A 15,697-nucleotide genomic window follows, 5' to 3' on the forward strand; every position below is an offset into this window, starting at 1 on the left:
TGCTAACCAAAAGTTTGGCAGTTTGAGCCTACCAGCCACTACATGGGAGAAAGATGTGGCAGTCTGCTTCCGTAAAGATTTACAGTCTTGGAAACCGTGCTGGACAGTTCTACTCTGTCCTATAGGGTCACTATGAGTCTTTTTTTTTTTTTTTTTAAGTAGATGTTAAAGACTTTAGTCAAGAGTGGTTCAAAACAAGGAACATTCCCCTGAATTTCTCTGACTACACAAATACATTCAAACTGACTTTCTATTCTCATCAGCATCTATGACCCAGAATTCCCAGGGCATCTAAAAAACAAATTTTATTTATAATCAATTTTAATTCATTGATAAGTTATCCTTCCAAAAATTTCAAGTTTTTATTTTAACTATTAAAAATTCACTTAATTTTAATCATTGAAAAGAAACTTCAAAAAAAGTACATTCTGCCTTATTCAGAACTTCTCAAATCATTTATATTTATCTTTAAAATCCTACCTAATAGAGTCAGATCTTTAAGATGAATCAATTTTTTTTTTAATACTCTGAATTCTGTTTATTGTTTAGTTTTTCTTTTCTTACAGCTGATCCTATCAAAATAATTGAAACTGTAATTTTCTGGTCCCATCAATTATCACTCTCCTATTCCTTACCACATTATTTAACAGATATATAAAAGATATAATTTTAACTGTTTTAAAACTATAAAACTACCTTCTAAAACCTATATTATGGTAATTAAAAATATTTTTTTAACAAGGTAATTTTAAAACTTCTCAAGAGATAAGAAAACAAAAAAATTATGTGCCTGACAGGTTAATGCAACAATATCATTAAGACATTATTACACTTGACTTAAATGATATTTTTATTATGTCATTTATCTTAATACGCATCTTAGGCTTGGTAAACTATTATGCTACTGGAATTTATGACTTGCTCAGGAGATAATTCTAGAAAAATTTCCCTTTTACTTCCACTTTTCATATATTGAAGAAGAGTTTTCCCAAAATAAAATGGTTTACCAACAAGTGATGACAAATATACTTAATGAAAACATTAAACATGTAACTGCATTAATAATATGCTGTTTACTCAAAAAAAGCATAACATATCCACAGTGAAAACACTAACGAGGATATAAATAAACACACCGCTGTTTAAGAACAATTAACCTTTAGGATGAGTTAGCATTTCTGTTTCCAACAGCCTACTGTCCCAAGATTCTTAATCAGCATCTTTACCAAAGTGTAGCACATTTGAACCCAGATTCAAACCATTCCAAATGTCTGGACAAGCAGAATCAATATATTAGGGTTGCATTTTTAAAAAACTGTGAATTACAAAATAATTTTGTACTAAAGACAGCCTTCTTCATCCTAAAGAAAAAAAAAAGGAAACATGTGCTATCAATTTTAAATCCTGTTTCCTGATTATCGAAGTTACTTAGGGCACAGGCTCTTTTCAACGAGCAAATGCTAAACTCATTATTCTAAAGGGGAGATATGCAGACACACTGAGGAGTACACATCATAGCCATTTAAGGCCAGGTTTGACTTCAATAGGCACAGAACTCCATCCAAAAGGAACTCCAGGGATAGGTGCATGCAAGAGCAGAATGTGGCCTCGGCAAATCACTGTCCTCACGACGCGATACTTTCACTGGCTAGACTTTCAAATGACATTTTTTTTGTGTGTGTCTATTTAACATATTTACAAGCAACAAAAAACATGCTTTAAGATTTCTCTTTGGAAAAATAAGACATTCAGAGAAGAAATTTTGGTGACATTTTTATAGCCCCTTAGCAGGGGAGAAAACACTTAAGTTTTCTTTTTTGTGATTCAAAACAGCCAGTGAAAAGTAAGGAGAAGTCAGGAATCACTTATTTCCCTGCAATGACTTAAGAGACCAGTGACTTGCCCCCAAATTGTTAGAAAAGATCTTGTAGGGAGTCAGAAACTGAACTCTCAGCATGTCTCTTAGTCTAATATTTTCTCTACCAGCTGCACTTCATTTTCTGGTCTACTGATGGTCCCACAAATATATATTTTAATTATAGTGTGAATACACAACTGAGTAACTGTCAGAGTCACAGACTGTAGAATTTTAACTGGTAAAAAACACCTTTGCAGATATACATAACATTTGTTCTGTGAAGCACCTAAAAATCAAACCAATGTAGTTAGACCTACTTTCATTAATAAAACCATTTTTATATAAAAAGAAGACAATGAACTGAGGTGCCTAGGCTTACCAAACTTCTTGCTTTCTTTAGTTGTGCCTGTCATCTTGATCTTTGCAACTTCAAAAAAATCTTTGATTTCTCTCTCATACAGTCGTGATAAATAATCCATGTAATTCTTAAAATAAAACATGTACTTCTTATTAATAAAACAAATAAAACAATTTCCATTTTTCAAACCCCCCAAATCCTTCATGCTTGTTTTAAATTTTGTGATCTAAAACACTGATGCATTTCATAGGATATAAAAAGCAGGATATTTTCTGTCTTAAAAAAAATTAAATAGGCATCGTAACATTAATAATTTACAAAAATATAAGAGCAAACAATCTCAACTGTACTTTCAGTTTATCATATTATCTTTCACATAATTTTAATATTGTTGCAATCATACTGTCCAGGCTATTTGAGTTGGCGCTCCTTTCACATACACACTACAGACATTTCTTCAGTCTCTACAATTTAATGACTGCACAGTACTTTGTTTGATATACTACAATTTAGTGAACTAAACCCCTAAGACAGGACACTTAAGTGTTTTCAATGTTTTGCTATGGTACACAATGCTACAATAAGCTTTTTGTCTCTACTGAATTATTTCCTTGGAAAATTTCTTAAGAGTGAAACTCTAGGGCCGAGGAGTACGGGAATGTTTGTGAGTCTTCCTCCATGCCGCCGTTCTGCTTTACAAACGGCCATGCTAATACACAGTGTCAGTGGCAACGAAGGGGCACGTTCAGTTTCACTGAGCCCTTGTCAGCACAGGGTATTACCCCAAAATAGGTTATTTCCAATAAGAATTTAATTAGTATACCTTACTATTTTCATAAATAATTCATTTTCTTGAAACAAATTTGATTCATTCTAGCTTAAATGAAAACATCTGTTCTTTGGCATACAAACACATATATTTGTCATCTGGTTATCGTGACACAAAAATCTTTTATACCACCAGGAAGGCTCCTCAACAGTGCGAGACCATTCATTTTTCTAAGTCCTAAGTTAAATGCTACAGACGAAGTCTAACTAAATTTAAATAAATTGTACCTGGCTATTCTTTCATATATATCATGGAATCTGAGTTTCAATTTCCTTTATTATTTCTAATTAATATATCCACATTTTTAGAACAGGTTTATCTTCCTTTAAATATCAGTTACCCTTTTCAAAAGGTACATATAATGTAAATATTTGAGTACTGACTCACAGTTCATCACTGATTTTCCTAGATATTATATAGATCTATCCTTGTAGTTATTTGTACCAAGCATAATACAGATCCTCGCTTTCTCAATTAGTGGGAAATATACATTTCCCCACATAGTCTCTACAAGAAAAGTTAAAGGGGCAATTCTTTCCTGTGACCTTTGGATAACTTTAAAAGCAAATATAAATGAAAATATACCCTAAAATTAATTCTTATTTCATTGAGCTGTCTCCTTTTTCAATGGTACTCAAATGACTGGATACCTTTTTTCCCCAAGCACTCAACAGAATTCACTGATAGGAAAGGCCACAGGTAGATGTTACACAGGACCTAACTTAAATTTTAACTACCATGAGTTTAAGTATTCTGGGAACTGTTTTTTAAATTTCCTTTCGTGCTGACTGTACATTCTTACATATACCTCCATGTTTTACATTTTTTTATACAGTAAGGCAAATTCTACAAACGCAGAACTAAGGTTGAAAGATGTCGGAGTAATCTTCAAGTTTGACCATCAACCCCAGGAGGTTATTAAAAGAGGAAGGTTCATTTTCTACCCAAGCATGGATGGCTCATCTCTATTATTAACTGCCCTACCTGCATAACCAAGAGCCACAGATAAGGGCTCGGGGAGGAGGATATCTTGCATGTACCTGTCACAGTCCTGGGGAGGAGACTCTCCCAGTAGTTGAGCTACAGGACCAAGGCATCCCTATTTTCCATAGGCCCTAATTATGCATACCCCAAATTAGGGCTCTGCTTAGATTCAGCCTAAGTACAGCTGGAGCTGTGGCTACTGATTTTTATCCGTAAAGAATTTGGAAAGTGGAGAAGGATGGCTTTTCCTATTCCTGCCCAAAACTGTAAGCTGTATACATCCAACCAAGATGCAAATAGCTCCCTGGATTTAATTATTATTTCTTACTAAAGAAACACTGGTTTGTTTCCATCTTTCTTTGTTTTCTTCTTTAAGAAAATTTTAAAATGAAGTTCCTGCTTCTGACAACACTTTAAGAACCAAATTAGATTACGAGGTATAAAATACACAGTCTGTCAAAAGTTCAAACCACAGGATCAAGTAACATTCCTGGGAAATGTCAATTTCACAGAAAAGATCATTAATATTATCCACCAAAAATATACTCTGAGCACAGAATGACTCTATAAATCATCTCCAGGTTGGCTATAGTCTTATTTCTTCACTTGAAATTACATCCATGAATACTGCATTATATATAAAGATAGGGCAATATACTCACTGAGAACACAATTAGGCAAAAAGCTTATTGATTACTTATTTGAATATTCACTAGGGGACAAAGCACTTGTTGGCACAAAACTCTTAAGGAGATAAAATTTATGTTTAATTATTCAAAACATTAATCCTCCTAAACTTCAAAAGGCAAAGAATTCCAGTAATGTAAATGTTTTTCCTTAAGATATCTCCAAATCAGAATTCTGTTGAATGAAAACAAAACAAAACAAAATATAATACAACAGTAGAGTTGCGCAACACTTAAAAGACTAATTCTGAGGAACAAAAGAATCTTATCTAAAATGACTAGCCAGATACTATGTATATAAACATCTCAGGAGATGAACATTCATTTTGAAAGCATTTTTATTATAGTTTTTATATTCATACTTGTGATTTAATATTATTTTTAATAACATTAATTTTGCTAGAGTTTACGTCCTCTTTTTCCTATGATGGCAGTTTAGAAGAAGAGGGAATGAGATTTTACTTTAAACAGGCAAAGACACTTCGAAGAGAAAATCCAGGGAGACTGGGATATATAAGAATATCCTATTGGCAAATACATTGATATCACTACATTGTTAGCAATGCAGAATCTGTATTTTTCTTACCACCGCCCTTCTCATAAATTCCTACCTAACCTTTTGCTTTCACCTGAAACATGTACCTAAGATGCCTGAAAGTTGTTGTAATAATTATTTCATTAAGAATAAAGATAAAATGGGTTCATGTATAAAAGTAATCCTTGCGAGGGTAATCTACATTTATAAAACACTCTGAAAAAGAGTGTTTCTCTTTGAATAAAAGTGGCAAAATAGTGGCAAAACTAGCCAAAAAACGGGAAGATTTTGTTATTAAATTCCCGGTTAGGAAATTCTTGGTCACAAGCATATGGGTGTAGGAGAAGAGCCTTTACATCAACAATTCTAATAGTCTTACTCCACAGAGACAAATATATTGGTCTTTCAAATTCAAGAACATCTTTTAGGGTCATATTGCCCATATAATTAAATTCATACTAATTATTAAAACAGCTTATTCATTACTTGGATTTTTATTCTTAAACTCCAAATTCATAACAACTTACAAATAAAAGCTTTTAAATGTTTCCTCATACACTTCAGAATTTTAATTAAAGTGCTTCTTCAGCCAGGAATATCCAGAATACTATTAGCTACTTATATATTTGAGTTAGATAGGAGGCAATCCTTAGCTCCACTTAAAAAAAAAAAAGTGACATGGCCAATTCCTATAGTAAAGGTCCCAGCACAAGTGCCAGTAGGGCACTGTACCTTAGTGCGTCCTACTACAATGGTCATTTATTAAATCTAAGTCAGATCATGTCACTCTACTGCTCAAAGCCCTCCAATGGCCTCCCCAGCTCATTCGCTGTAAAAGCCAAATGCTTACAACGGTCTATGGCCCTTCCCAATCTGCTCTACCCTGCCCTAGCCCTTCTGATCTGCCCTTCTAAGCAACTGATCCCAGTTCACTGTGCTCCTGCCATGCTGGGCTCATCACTGCTCCTCAAACACACTGGGCTCACCCTTGCCTTAGGGCACTGTGCCATGCCTGGAATGCTTTCTCCCCAAAACCCACACTGCTTACTCTCCTTTATCTTTTAAATCTGTGCTCAGAAGCCACCTTCTCTGACCATCCTCATTTGAAAATGCAACCTTTCTCCAGTCCTCGCATTCCCCTCCTTTGCTTCTGTGTTCTCTATAGCACTCAGTACCTTCTGATACTCTGCATAATTAACTATCCTGTCTGCCTTCTCCACCGGAACGTGCACTCTAAGAAGGCAAGGAATGTTAGCATTCTTGGCATCACCTTGCTCTTCCTGCATCTGGAGGCTCTGTTTCGATTTACGTTCTCTCTCTATTCCTACTACATGTTCTTGGTTCAAGACTTCATTTCATCTGAATTATTACACCAGGTTCTTAATTAATTTACCCTATCTAGTCTTTTCCCCTGCTTAAAAGATGCTGTTAGGTCTCATGGCTCATCTTTTTCATCATTTTTCAGTGCTGAAGAATGTGAAATTTCTGCTCTGGTCAGGCTTGCTTCCTCATTGTCCTAAGAAAATAGCATACTTTTCCTGCCCTTATTTGTACATCTTACTCCCCACCCGTGCAATAATCACCCTCTTATTTCTGGCTTATCTAATACCATTCATTATTTAAAACCCAATTCAAGTTCATTATCTTCTATAGAGTTTTCCCTGATGGCTTCAGAACAGTGATTTCTCCATTCTGTAAACTGTCATATACTGTACTTAAACTTTTCCAGTTTAGCACTTAATTTATTGCTGATTGTTTTATTTATGACTGTTCTTCCCAGCTAGACTTAAAGCTTATCAGAGATAGAGGCCTGGAATAGTGGAATGCTTGCTTAATAAGGAAGCACTTAATATGTGTTTAACAGAACACACTGTAAATTCTTAGAAGACAAATACTTCACTCGCACATCTTCATAGTCTCTACAGTTTTCTGTTTGCACACTGCATATTAAAGAAACTCAGGAATAATTACAGCATTTAACTAATACATTTTATACAGAAGTTCAAAATTTAGCTCTTCTTTATCCCAGCAAATAAAAGAAATGTTATCACAGGTTAATGAGCACTCAGAAATTATGTTCTGCTTTTGCAAAGAACGTACTACAATATTTCAAATGTCACTTGGGGAACTGAATACATGACCTCTTGATTCAAAGACTATGCTGTATATACTCAGTGAGCAATTCCTGTCAACTCCATACCTTTGTTAGTCCCTCATATTTTCCATAATCCGTACTCTTCAACCATTCCATTAGCTTGGCATATCGGAGCAAGTCTCGATGAAATGGATGATGATTAGGTAAAGTCAGTTCAACAGAGTGTTGGGCAAGAGTTGAACTCTGATCATGGCCCTAGAATGAGTAAATACTAAGTATCACTGACAGTACAAAGAAACATTGTTATAATTGAAAATTCTAAACAACAACCATATGTGTCCAAGCGAAACCAACAGAGCACATAAAATTAAAAACCAAGTACTTACTTGTCTTCTTTTACCATCCTCTGAACATCAACTGAACACCACCATCAGAAAATAACCACAAACAGGTAAGAATGGCACTTGGATAAACCAACTACTCATTCTATCTTCAAATCGGGTTAAGAACAAATGTTTTAATTGAGCATGTCTCTAGCATACCATATCACTGTAAAATCACTAAGCAAATAAACTTTATAATACAATCTGTATTAAGAAACACAAAACAGGGAAGTCATTCATAACAGAATTTCTACATTAAGGTATTCCCATTAAAGTCTATAACATTTTCGACAGATAAAATACATAACATGTAGACTTTTAGAGAGGAAGAATCATAGATAACTATATTCAAGATTTTTCAAGATAATCCCTAATAATAATGTGATTTTAATGAAAAAACTAAAATCGCATTTAAAAGGAATTTCTTTCATCTAATTTATATGCTTTACTGTATATGCAAAATAAGAACGTAGTAGTTATACAGTAAAAAAAATAATTTTTTTAAATATATAGTATCCATAAAGAAAAATCCCTGATCTAGGGGAATAAGGAGTTTCCTAGTAATTGAAAAGTATTTTTAGAGTTAGGTTAGAAACGTAAGGTATAAAAACACACACAGTACTAAAGCCTCCATCATTATTTGAGTCCCTTCTTCATCAAAGTTTTCCAATCAGTATGCTGGAGAATTTTCTTCTTGTGAGATTAACGCCTTAATTTAAAATGGAAATAAAAATAGGACCTACTCTTAAATGCTAACAAGCGGCCATCTAAGATGCATCAACGAGTCTCAACCCACCTGGATCAAAGGAGAATGAAGAACACCAAGGCCACAAGCTAATTATGAGCCCAAGAGATAGAAAGGGCCACATGAACTAGAGACTTACATCATCCTGAGACCAGAAGAACTAGATGGTGCCCGGCCACAACTGATGACTGCCCTGACAGGGAGCACAACAGAGAACCCCTGAGGGAGCAGGAGAACAGTGGGATGCAGACCCCAAATTCTCATAAAAAGACCAGACTTAATGGTCTGACTAAGACTAGTAGAATCCCGGTGGTCATGGTCCCCAAGCCTTCTGTTGGCCCAGGACAGGAACCATTCCCAAAGACAACTCATCAGACATGGATTGGACTGGACAGTGGGTTGGAGAGAGATGCTGATGAGGAGTGAGCTACTTTTATCAGGTGGACACTTGAGACTATGTTGGCACCTCCTGTCTAGAGGGGAGATGGGAGGGTAGAGGAGTTTAGGAAATGGCAAAAACGGTCACGAAAGGAGAGACTGGGAGGACGGAGAGGGCTGACTCATTAGGGGGAGAGTAAGTGGGAGTATGTAGTAAGGTGTATATAAGTTTATATGTGAGAGACTGACTTGATTTGTAAACTTTCACTTAAAGCACAATAAAAATTATTTTAAAAAATAGGACCTATTGTACAGAAATTACATGTAAAACTGTTTAGAACAACCAATATACTTCTAAGGTTCATCTTGCTGACATATACTTAGATTAACTTGGGAAACTGGGTCAGACATCGTAAAGAAGTACTCACAAAACAGGACCTTTTCAACATAACAAGAATCAGAATATAATGGCAACAAAGTTCACATTATAGATGCTATATACAGCGTATGTTATGCATAGGTTCACAATTCCTTATCTGCAATTCTAAAACCCAGCAAGTTCTGAAAACTCAGTTTCTAAGTCTGATGCTGAAGCTATTTTGATAGTAAAATCTGAACTGAATTGTTTAGGGTAATTATTCCTTTTTTTTTTTTTGCTGCAGAAACATTAACATGTTTGATTGTGGGGTCCTGCCCCAGACTCTGCTGGGGTGTGTTATGTACTACTAGATACTGGTTAAAAAAAAAAGGCAGTCCCGGGATTAAGACTGAGTTCTATTCTTAAATTTGTCTTTAAGTCAAATTAAATGGAAGCTGTTAGGTAAGGTTTGTCAGTTAGTCAAATGTTTATATTACTATACAGAACATAGTGTATCTTTCTATGATAAAAGACGTTAAAGAAACATTTCCAGATATGCTAAAACATCTTTAACATAGTAATACAGTAATAATGTTTTGATGTATGTCGCAAAGCAACACCTGTTATGATGAACCACTGTATGTACCTTGAATTTGAAATATAATAGGCTTTACGGGGATTGGCTCGTAACTACAGGCTCTATGTACGTTACACATTTGTAACCCAGTGATAGACTGTATAGTAAAAACACTATCCTCCACTCATCTGTCAGTTTGTCTTACTGTGGGGGCGTGTGTGTTGCTGGATTGTTGGAAACTATGCCACTGGTAATTCAAATGCCAGCAGGGTCACGCATGGCAGACAGGTTTCAGCTGAGCTTCCAGACTAAGACAGATTGTGAAGAAGGACCTGGCAATCTACTTCTGAAAAAAATGAGCAGTGAAAACCTTATAAATAGCAGCAGAACACTGTCTGATAGAGTAATGGAAAATGAGCCTCTCAGGTTGGAAGGCACTGAAAACACGACTGGAGAAGAGCTGCCTGCCCAAAGTCGACCTTAATGATGTGAATGGAGTAAAGCTTTTGGGAACTTCAATTGCTGATATGGCATGACTCAAAATGAGAAGAGCTACAAACATCCATTAGTAATTGGAATGTGGAATGTATGAAGTATGAATCTAGTAAAATTGGAAGTTGTCAAAAATGAAATGGAACGCTTGAAGATTGAAAACCCAGGCATTAATGAGCTAAAATGGACTGGCACTGGGCTTTTTGAATGAGACAATCACATGGTCTACCGTGCCGGGAATGACAAATTGAGGAGGAACAGCATCACGCTCAGTGTCAAAAAGAACATTTCAAGATCTATCCTGAAGTACAATGCTGTCAGTGATAGGATAAGATCCATATGTCTACAAGACCAGTTAATATGACTATTATTCAAATTTATGCAGCAACTGCTAATATCAAAGACAAACTGAAGATTTTTATCAACTTCTGCAGTCTGAAATTAATCAGACATGCAATCGAGATGCACTGATAATTACTAGTGATTGGAATGTGAAAGCTGGAAACAAAGAAGGATCAGGAGGTGGAAAATACGGCCTTGGTGATAGAAACGATGCCAGAGATTGCACGATAGAATTTTTGCAAGGCCTATTTTTTTTTTTTATGACCAATTCATTGGAAACACTTTTTTTAAAAACAGAAATTGTGACCATACACATGGTCCTGGCCAGATAGAAAACACAGGAATCAAAGTGACTACATCTGTGGAAAGAGATGATGGAGAAGTTTGATATCATCAATCAGAACAAGGCCAGGGGCCCACTGTGAAACACACCATCAATTGCTCACATGCAAGTTCAAGTTAAAGCTGAAGAAAAAACAAGACCACAAGAGCCAAAACACAACCTTGAGTGTACCTCACCTGAATTTGGAGACTATCTCAAGAATACATTTAAATGCACTAAACACAAATGACCAAAGACCAGATGAGTTTTGGGATGACATCAAGGACTTCATATATGAAAAATGCAGAAGATCATTAAAAAGACAGCAAAGAAAGAAAAGACCAAAATGAATTGTCACAAGAAACTCTGAAACTTGCTCTTGAACGTAGAGTAGCTAAAGCAAAAGAATGAAGTAAAACAGCTGAATAGAAGATTTCAAAGGATGGCTCCAGAAGACAAAGTAAATTTATAATGAAATACACTGAAGGACTTTACGGGAAAAATATTGAATGACGCAGGAAGCATCAAGACAAGATACAGAAGAATACGCAGTCACTGTACCAAAAAGAACTGGTTGACATTCAACCATTTCAGGCGGTAGCATATGATCGAGAGCTGATGGTACTGAAGGAAGAAGTCCAAGCTGCACCAAAGGCATTGGTGAAAAACAAGGCTCCAAGATTGACGGGATACCAACTGACATGATTCAACAAACAGATGTAACACTGTAAGCGCTCACTGCTGTATATCAAGAAATTTGGAAGATAGCTATCTGGCCAACTGACTGGAAGAGATACGCATTTGTGCCCATTTCAAAGAAAGGTGATGCCACAGAATGAGGAAATCATTGAACACAGTATCATTAAGATCACAAGCAAGTAAAATTTAGCTGAAGATAATTCAAAAACAGCTGCAGCAATACATCGACAGGGAACTGTCAGAAATTCAAGCAGGATTCAGAAGAGGATGTAGAAAGAGGGATATCACTGCTGATGCCAGATGGATCCTGGCTGAAAGCAGAGAATACCAGAAAGATGTTTACCTGTGTTTTATTGACTATGCAAAGGCATTCAACTGTGTGGCTCATAACAAATTATGGATAATATTGTGAATAATGGGAATTCCAGACACTTAACTGTCCTCATGAGGAACCTGTACATAGACCAAGAGGCAGTTGTTCCAACAGAACAAGGGGAAAATGTGTAGTTCAAAACGAGGAAAAGTGTGTGTCAGAGTTGTATCCTTTCACCATACTTACTCAATCTGTACGCTGAGCAAATAATCCAAGAAGCTGGACTATATGAAGAAGAATGGGGCATCAGGATTGGAGGATGACTCATTAATAACGGGCAATATGCAGATGACACAGCCTTACTTGCTTAAGTGAAGAGGACCTGAAGCATTTACCAGAGACTACCGCCTTCAGTGTGGATTACACCTCAACATAAAGAAAACAAAACCCTCAGAACAGGACCAATAAGCCACATCATGATAAATGGAGAAAATACTGAAGTTGTCAAAGATTTAATTTTACGTGGATCCGCAATCAACGCCTAATGAAGGAGCAGTCAAGAAATCAAATGATGCACTGCACTGGGTAAATGTGCTCCAAAAGACCTCTCTAGAGTGTTAAAAAAACAAAGATGTCACTTTGAGGACTAAGGTATGCCTGACCCAAGCCATGGTATTTTCAATCACCTCATATATATGTGAAAGCTAGACAATGAATACAAAAGACCGAAGAGGAATTGATGCATTTGAATTATGGTGTTGGCAAAGAATACTGAGTATTGGATGGACTGCTAGAAGGACAAACAAATCTGTCTCGGAAGAAGTACAGCCAGAATGTGCTCCTTAGAAAAGAGGGTGGGGAGACTTCGTTTTAAGTGCTTTGGACATTTTATCAGGAGGGACCAGTCCCTGGAGAAGGATATCATGCTTGGTAAAGTAGAGGGTAACCAAAAAAAGAGGAAGACCCTGAGCGAGATGGACTGACACAGTGGCTGCAACAACAGGCTCATTGTGAGGATGGTGCAAGACCGGGCAGTGCTTTGTTCTGTTGCACACAGGGCTGCTATGAGTCGGAACCAACTTGACAGAATCTAACAACAAATGCACTATATTACTTTTCCAAAATTTCAAAAATCCTAAAAACACAGCTGACTCTAAAGAATTTTGGGTAAGGGTGTGTGAACCTCCCAAGCGAATATAAAACAATCATGTCTTCCAACAGAACCATCAAGGGCCAAGAGCTACCATGTTCAAAAAATTGAACAATTCTGTATATTTGGAATGCCTGGGATCTGCACCTGCTTCATGAAGTAAAGGCTACCAACAAATATGAACAAAATTAATAACAGTACATAAAATACATAGGTATTACCCCTGGTCTATTGTCTAAACTCTACTTATAGTTCACAAAGGTCATTACACTGGCATTATAGAAATGTGTTTTAATTTCCATACAGAAAGATAGTTGGTATTCTATAGAACCACAGATACTAGAAACTAGGCATACATAGATACAGGGTTTAATAATGTCTTCAAATTGTATATCTTTATTAGTTGTACTGATTAAAAAAGAAGAACATCTGACAGGCTTATTAGGGCTTATACATGTTTTCCAAATATTCTGTCTTTATTAATAACAATATCAGATATCTTTGTTATCCAAAATAATCTTCCTCATTAATTTTTCTCAATGATTCAAGACTTAAAATAATTTTGTGTTCTTCTACAACTGTTCACTGAGGCTATTACACATTAACCTATATTATTGACTTTATTGGCAGGAAAGCTCTTTAATCATTATATCCTTCTCCTGAAAATGAAAGAGTAATTTTAATTATTAATATTTGTAGAGTATTTTAAATTTACAAAGTTTTTTCCACATATATTACTGTTCAAAGTTTCTTTTGCAAACAACACCTTAAATTCCTCATCATTTGAGAAACTCAACTCTAATATGGAGAACCCTCTGTGGTGCAAAATGGTTAACACCCTTGGCTGCTGACTGAAAGGCTGAAGAGCTTAGTCCACCCAGAGGTGGCCCAAAAGAAAGACCTGGAGATCTACTTCTGAACAATTAGCCATTAAAAACACTATGGAACACAGTTCTACTCTGACAAAACTGACTCAATGCCAACTGGTTTTTTTTAATATGAAAAATACCATTACCTTCAAATCATTACTATTAAGACAGATTAAATGTTATTAGTGTTAACAAAAAGGGTTTACTTTTAGAAAAAATGCTTCCAAATAAATATAGAAAATAGGATGATTAAACATTGAAATTGTTTAATTCAATCAACAATATAATTTTGTAACACCTAGTAATGTGCATATAACATTTTATTCTTTATTTAAAAAATTAAAATATTAAAATTTTTATTATAAATAATAAATTAAGAACAGTAAGTTTACTGAATGCCAATACCGTGCTAGATGCTTTATAGACATAAATTCTAATCTTCATAATAACCTTGCAAAATATATTTCCCCGCATTTTAAAAACAGGGAAACTATTAACAATTTAAAAATAATATATTAGGTGTTTACATTTTTTCCAATTAACCTGAAATACATTTTGCAAAATCTTAGTATTAAAAAATTTTACTAGTGCATAAGTCACTATAATTTATAATAAAACTAACATTGAATACTACAACCAAGCACTGCTGTAAGAGCTAAACATACGTAAAAAAATTAATGCTCCTAACAACCCTATGTGGTAGGTATTTTTATTACCTAATAAAATAAGGCAACTAAGGTGCACAGAGAGGTTAATTAGCTCACCCAAGGTCACCCTGCTAGGAAGTGTCAGGTTAGGATTTTCAACGAAAGCAGTTTAGTCCAAGCATTGGCACTCTTAACCACTTTAGTATACTGATTTTCTAACACAAATGACAAATTCATGGCAAATGTCAATTAGATTTCTAAGATTTGGGAACTCTTTCCTTGTATGTTATGACATGTCTATTTTTATCTTCTTAAAGAAAGAAGAAAATCTGAGAAAAGTTTCAACAAACATCACAAAAATTTATCTTAAATAATCATAATTCTTTCTAAGCTTTTAACCAGAGATTAATAACGTATATTTAGAAAAGCGTGAGGTATGCTTAAGGAAACAGTTTTTGTGACATGAATTGAATATTGGTGGTTTTATTTTACTATATGCTGATGTTTTCTGTAAATATATGTTGAGAGAAGAAAAATTTTCAAACTTAAGCATACAGCAAAAAACCCTCACTTCAGTTTTTAGCTGAATTAGCATAATTGGTCTCATCACGTTGTCAAAGGCAAAGGTTCAGAATCATGAGATCTCTGTAGAACTAAAGCAAAAAAAAAGGAGAGAGCAGTTATCTTTTTAAAACAAATCTTCCCAAAAACAACCCAAGAAGTTTTCTGAAGGACATTTTTAATGCAAATATTCCTCAATTTCATTAGCCTTAATTTGACTGCCTGCTTTCAATTATCAGAATCCTAATTAGTGTAACTGGCTTGATTCACCTAGCCGAGTATAAATTCCTAGTCAATATAAAAATTACAGAACAGAGTCTATAATTTCAATGGAAGCTGAGTATGTAAGAAGATCTAAAAGAACCAAAAAGAATCTAGCCAACTTTAAAAATATTACTCTCATATTATAGGTATTAAATAAAAATGCATTTCAAGTTTCATTAGAATATAGATATGTCTAAGTATTAATATGATAGCTGCTTTATAGACAGCATGCTCCAGATTAGTGGTTTCTAA

At 35.1% G+C, this 15,697-nt stretch overlaps 1 protein-coding gene across 5 annotated transcripts in view; it reads right to left on the reverse strand.

Annotated features, from left to right (window-relative positions):
* EXOC1 (exocyst complex component 1) overlaps positions 1 to 15,697 on the reverse strand; it is a 64,102-nt gene that overhangs the window by 19,153 nt on the left and 29,252 nt on the right. For all 5 annotated transcript variants that reach the window (XM_003415887.4, XM_023555072.2, XM_023555071.2 and 2 more), the window contains 2 exons: positions 7,451 to 7,600; positions 2,238 to 2,343 (listed from right to left, as the gene is read on the reverse strand). In XM_003415887.4, coding sequence (XP_003415935.2) covers positions 2,238 to 2,343; positions 7,451 to 7,600 — 256 coding nt within the window. The remainder of the gene's footprint in view (positions 1 to 2,237; positions 2,344 to 7,450; positions 7,601 to 15,697) is intronic.

Source organism: Loxodonta africana, chromosome 5 (assembly GCF_030014295.1).
Source record: "Loxodonta africana isolate mLoxAfr1 chromosome 5, mLoxAfr1.hap2, whole genome shotgun sequence".
NCBI lineage: Eukaryota > Metazoa > Chordata > Mammalia > Proboscidea > Elephantidae > Loxodonta > Loxodonta africana.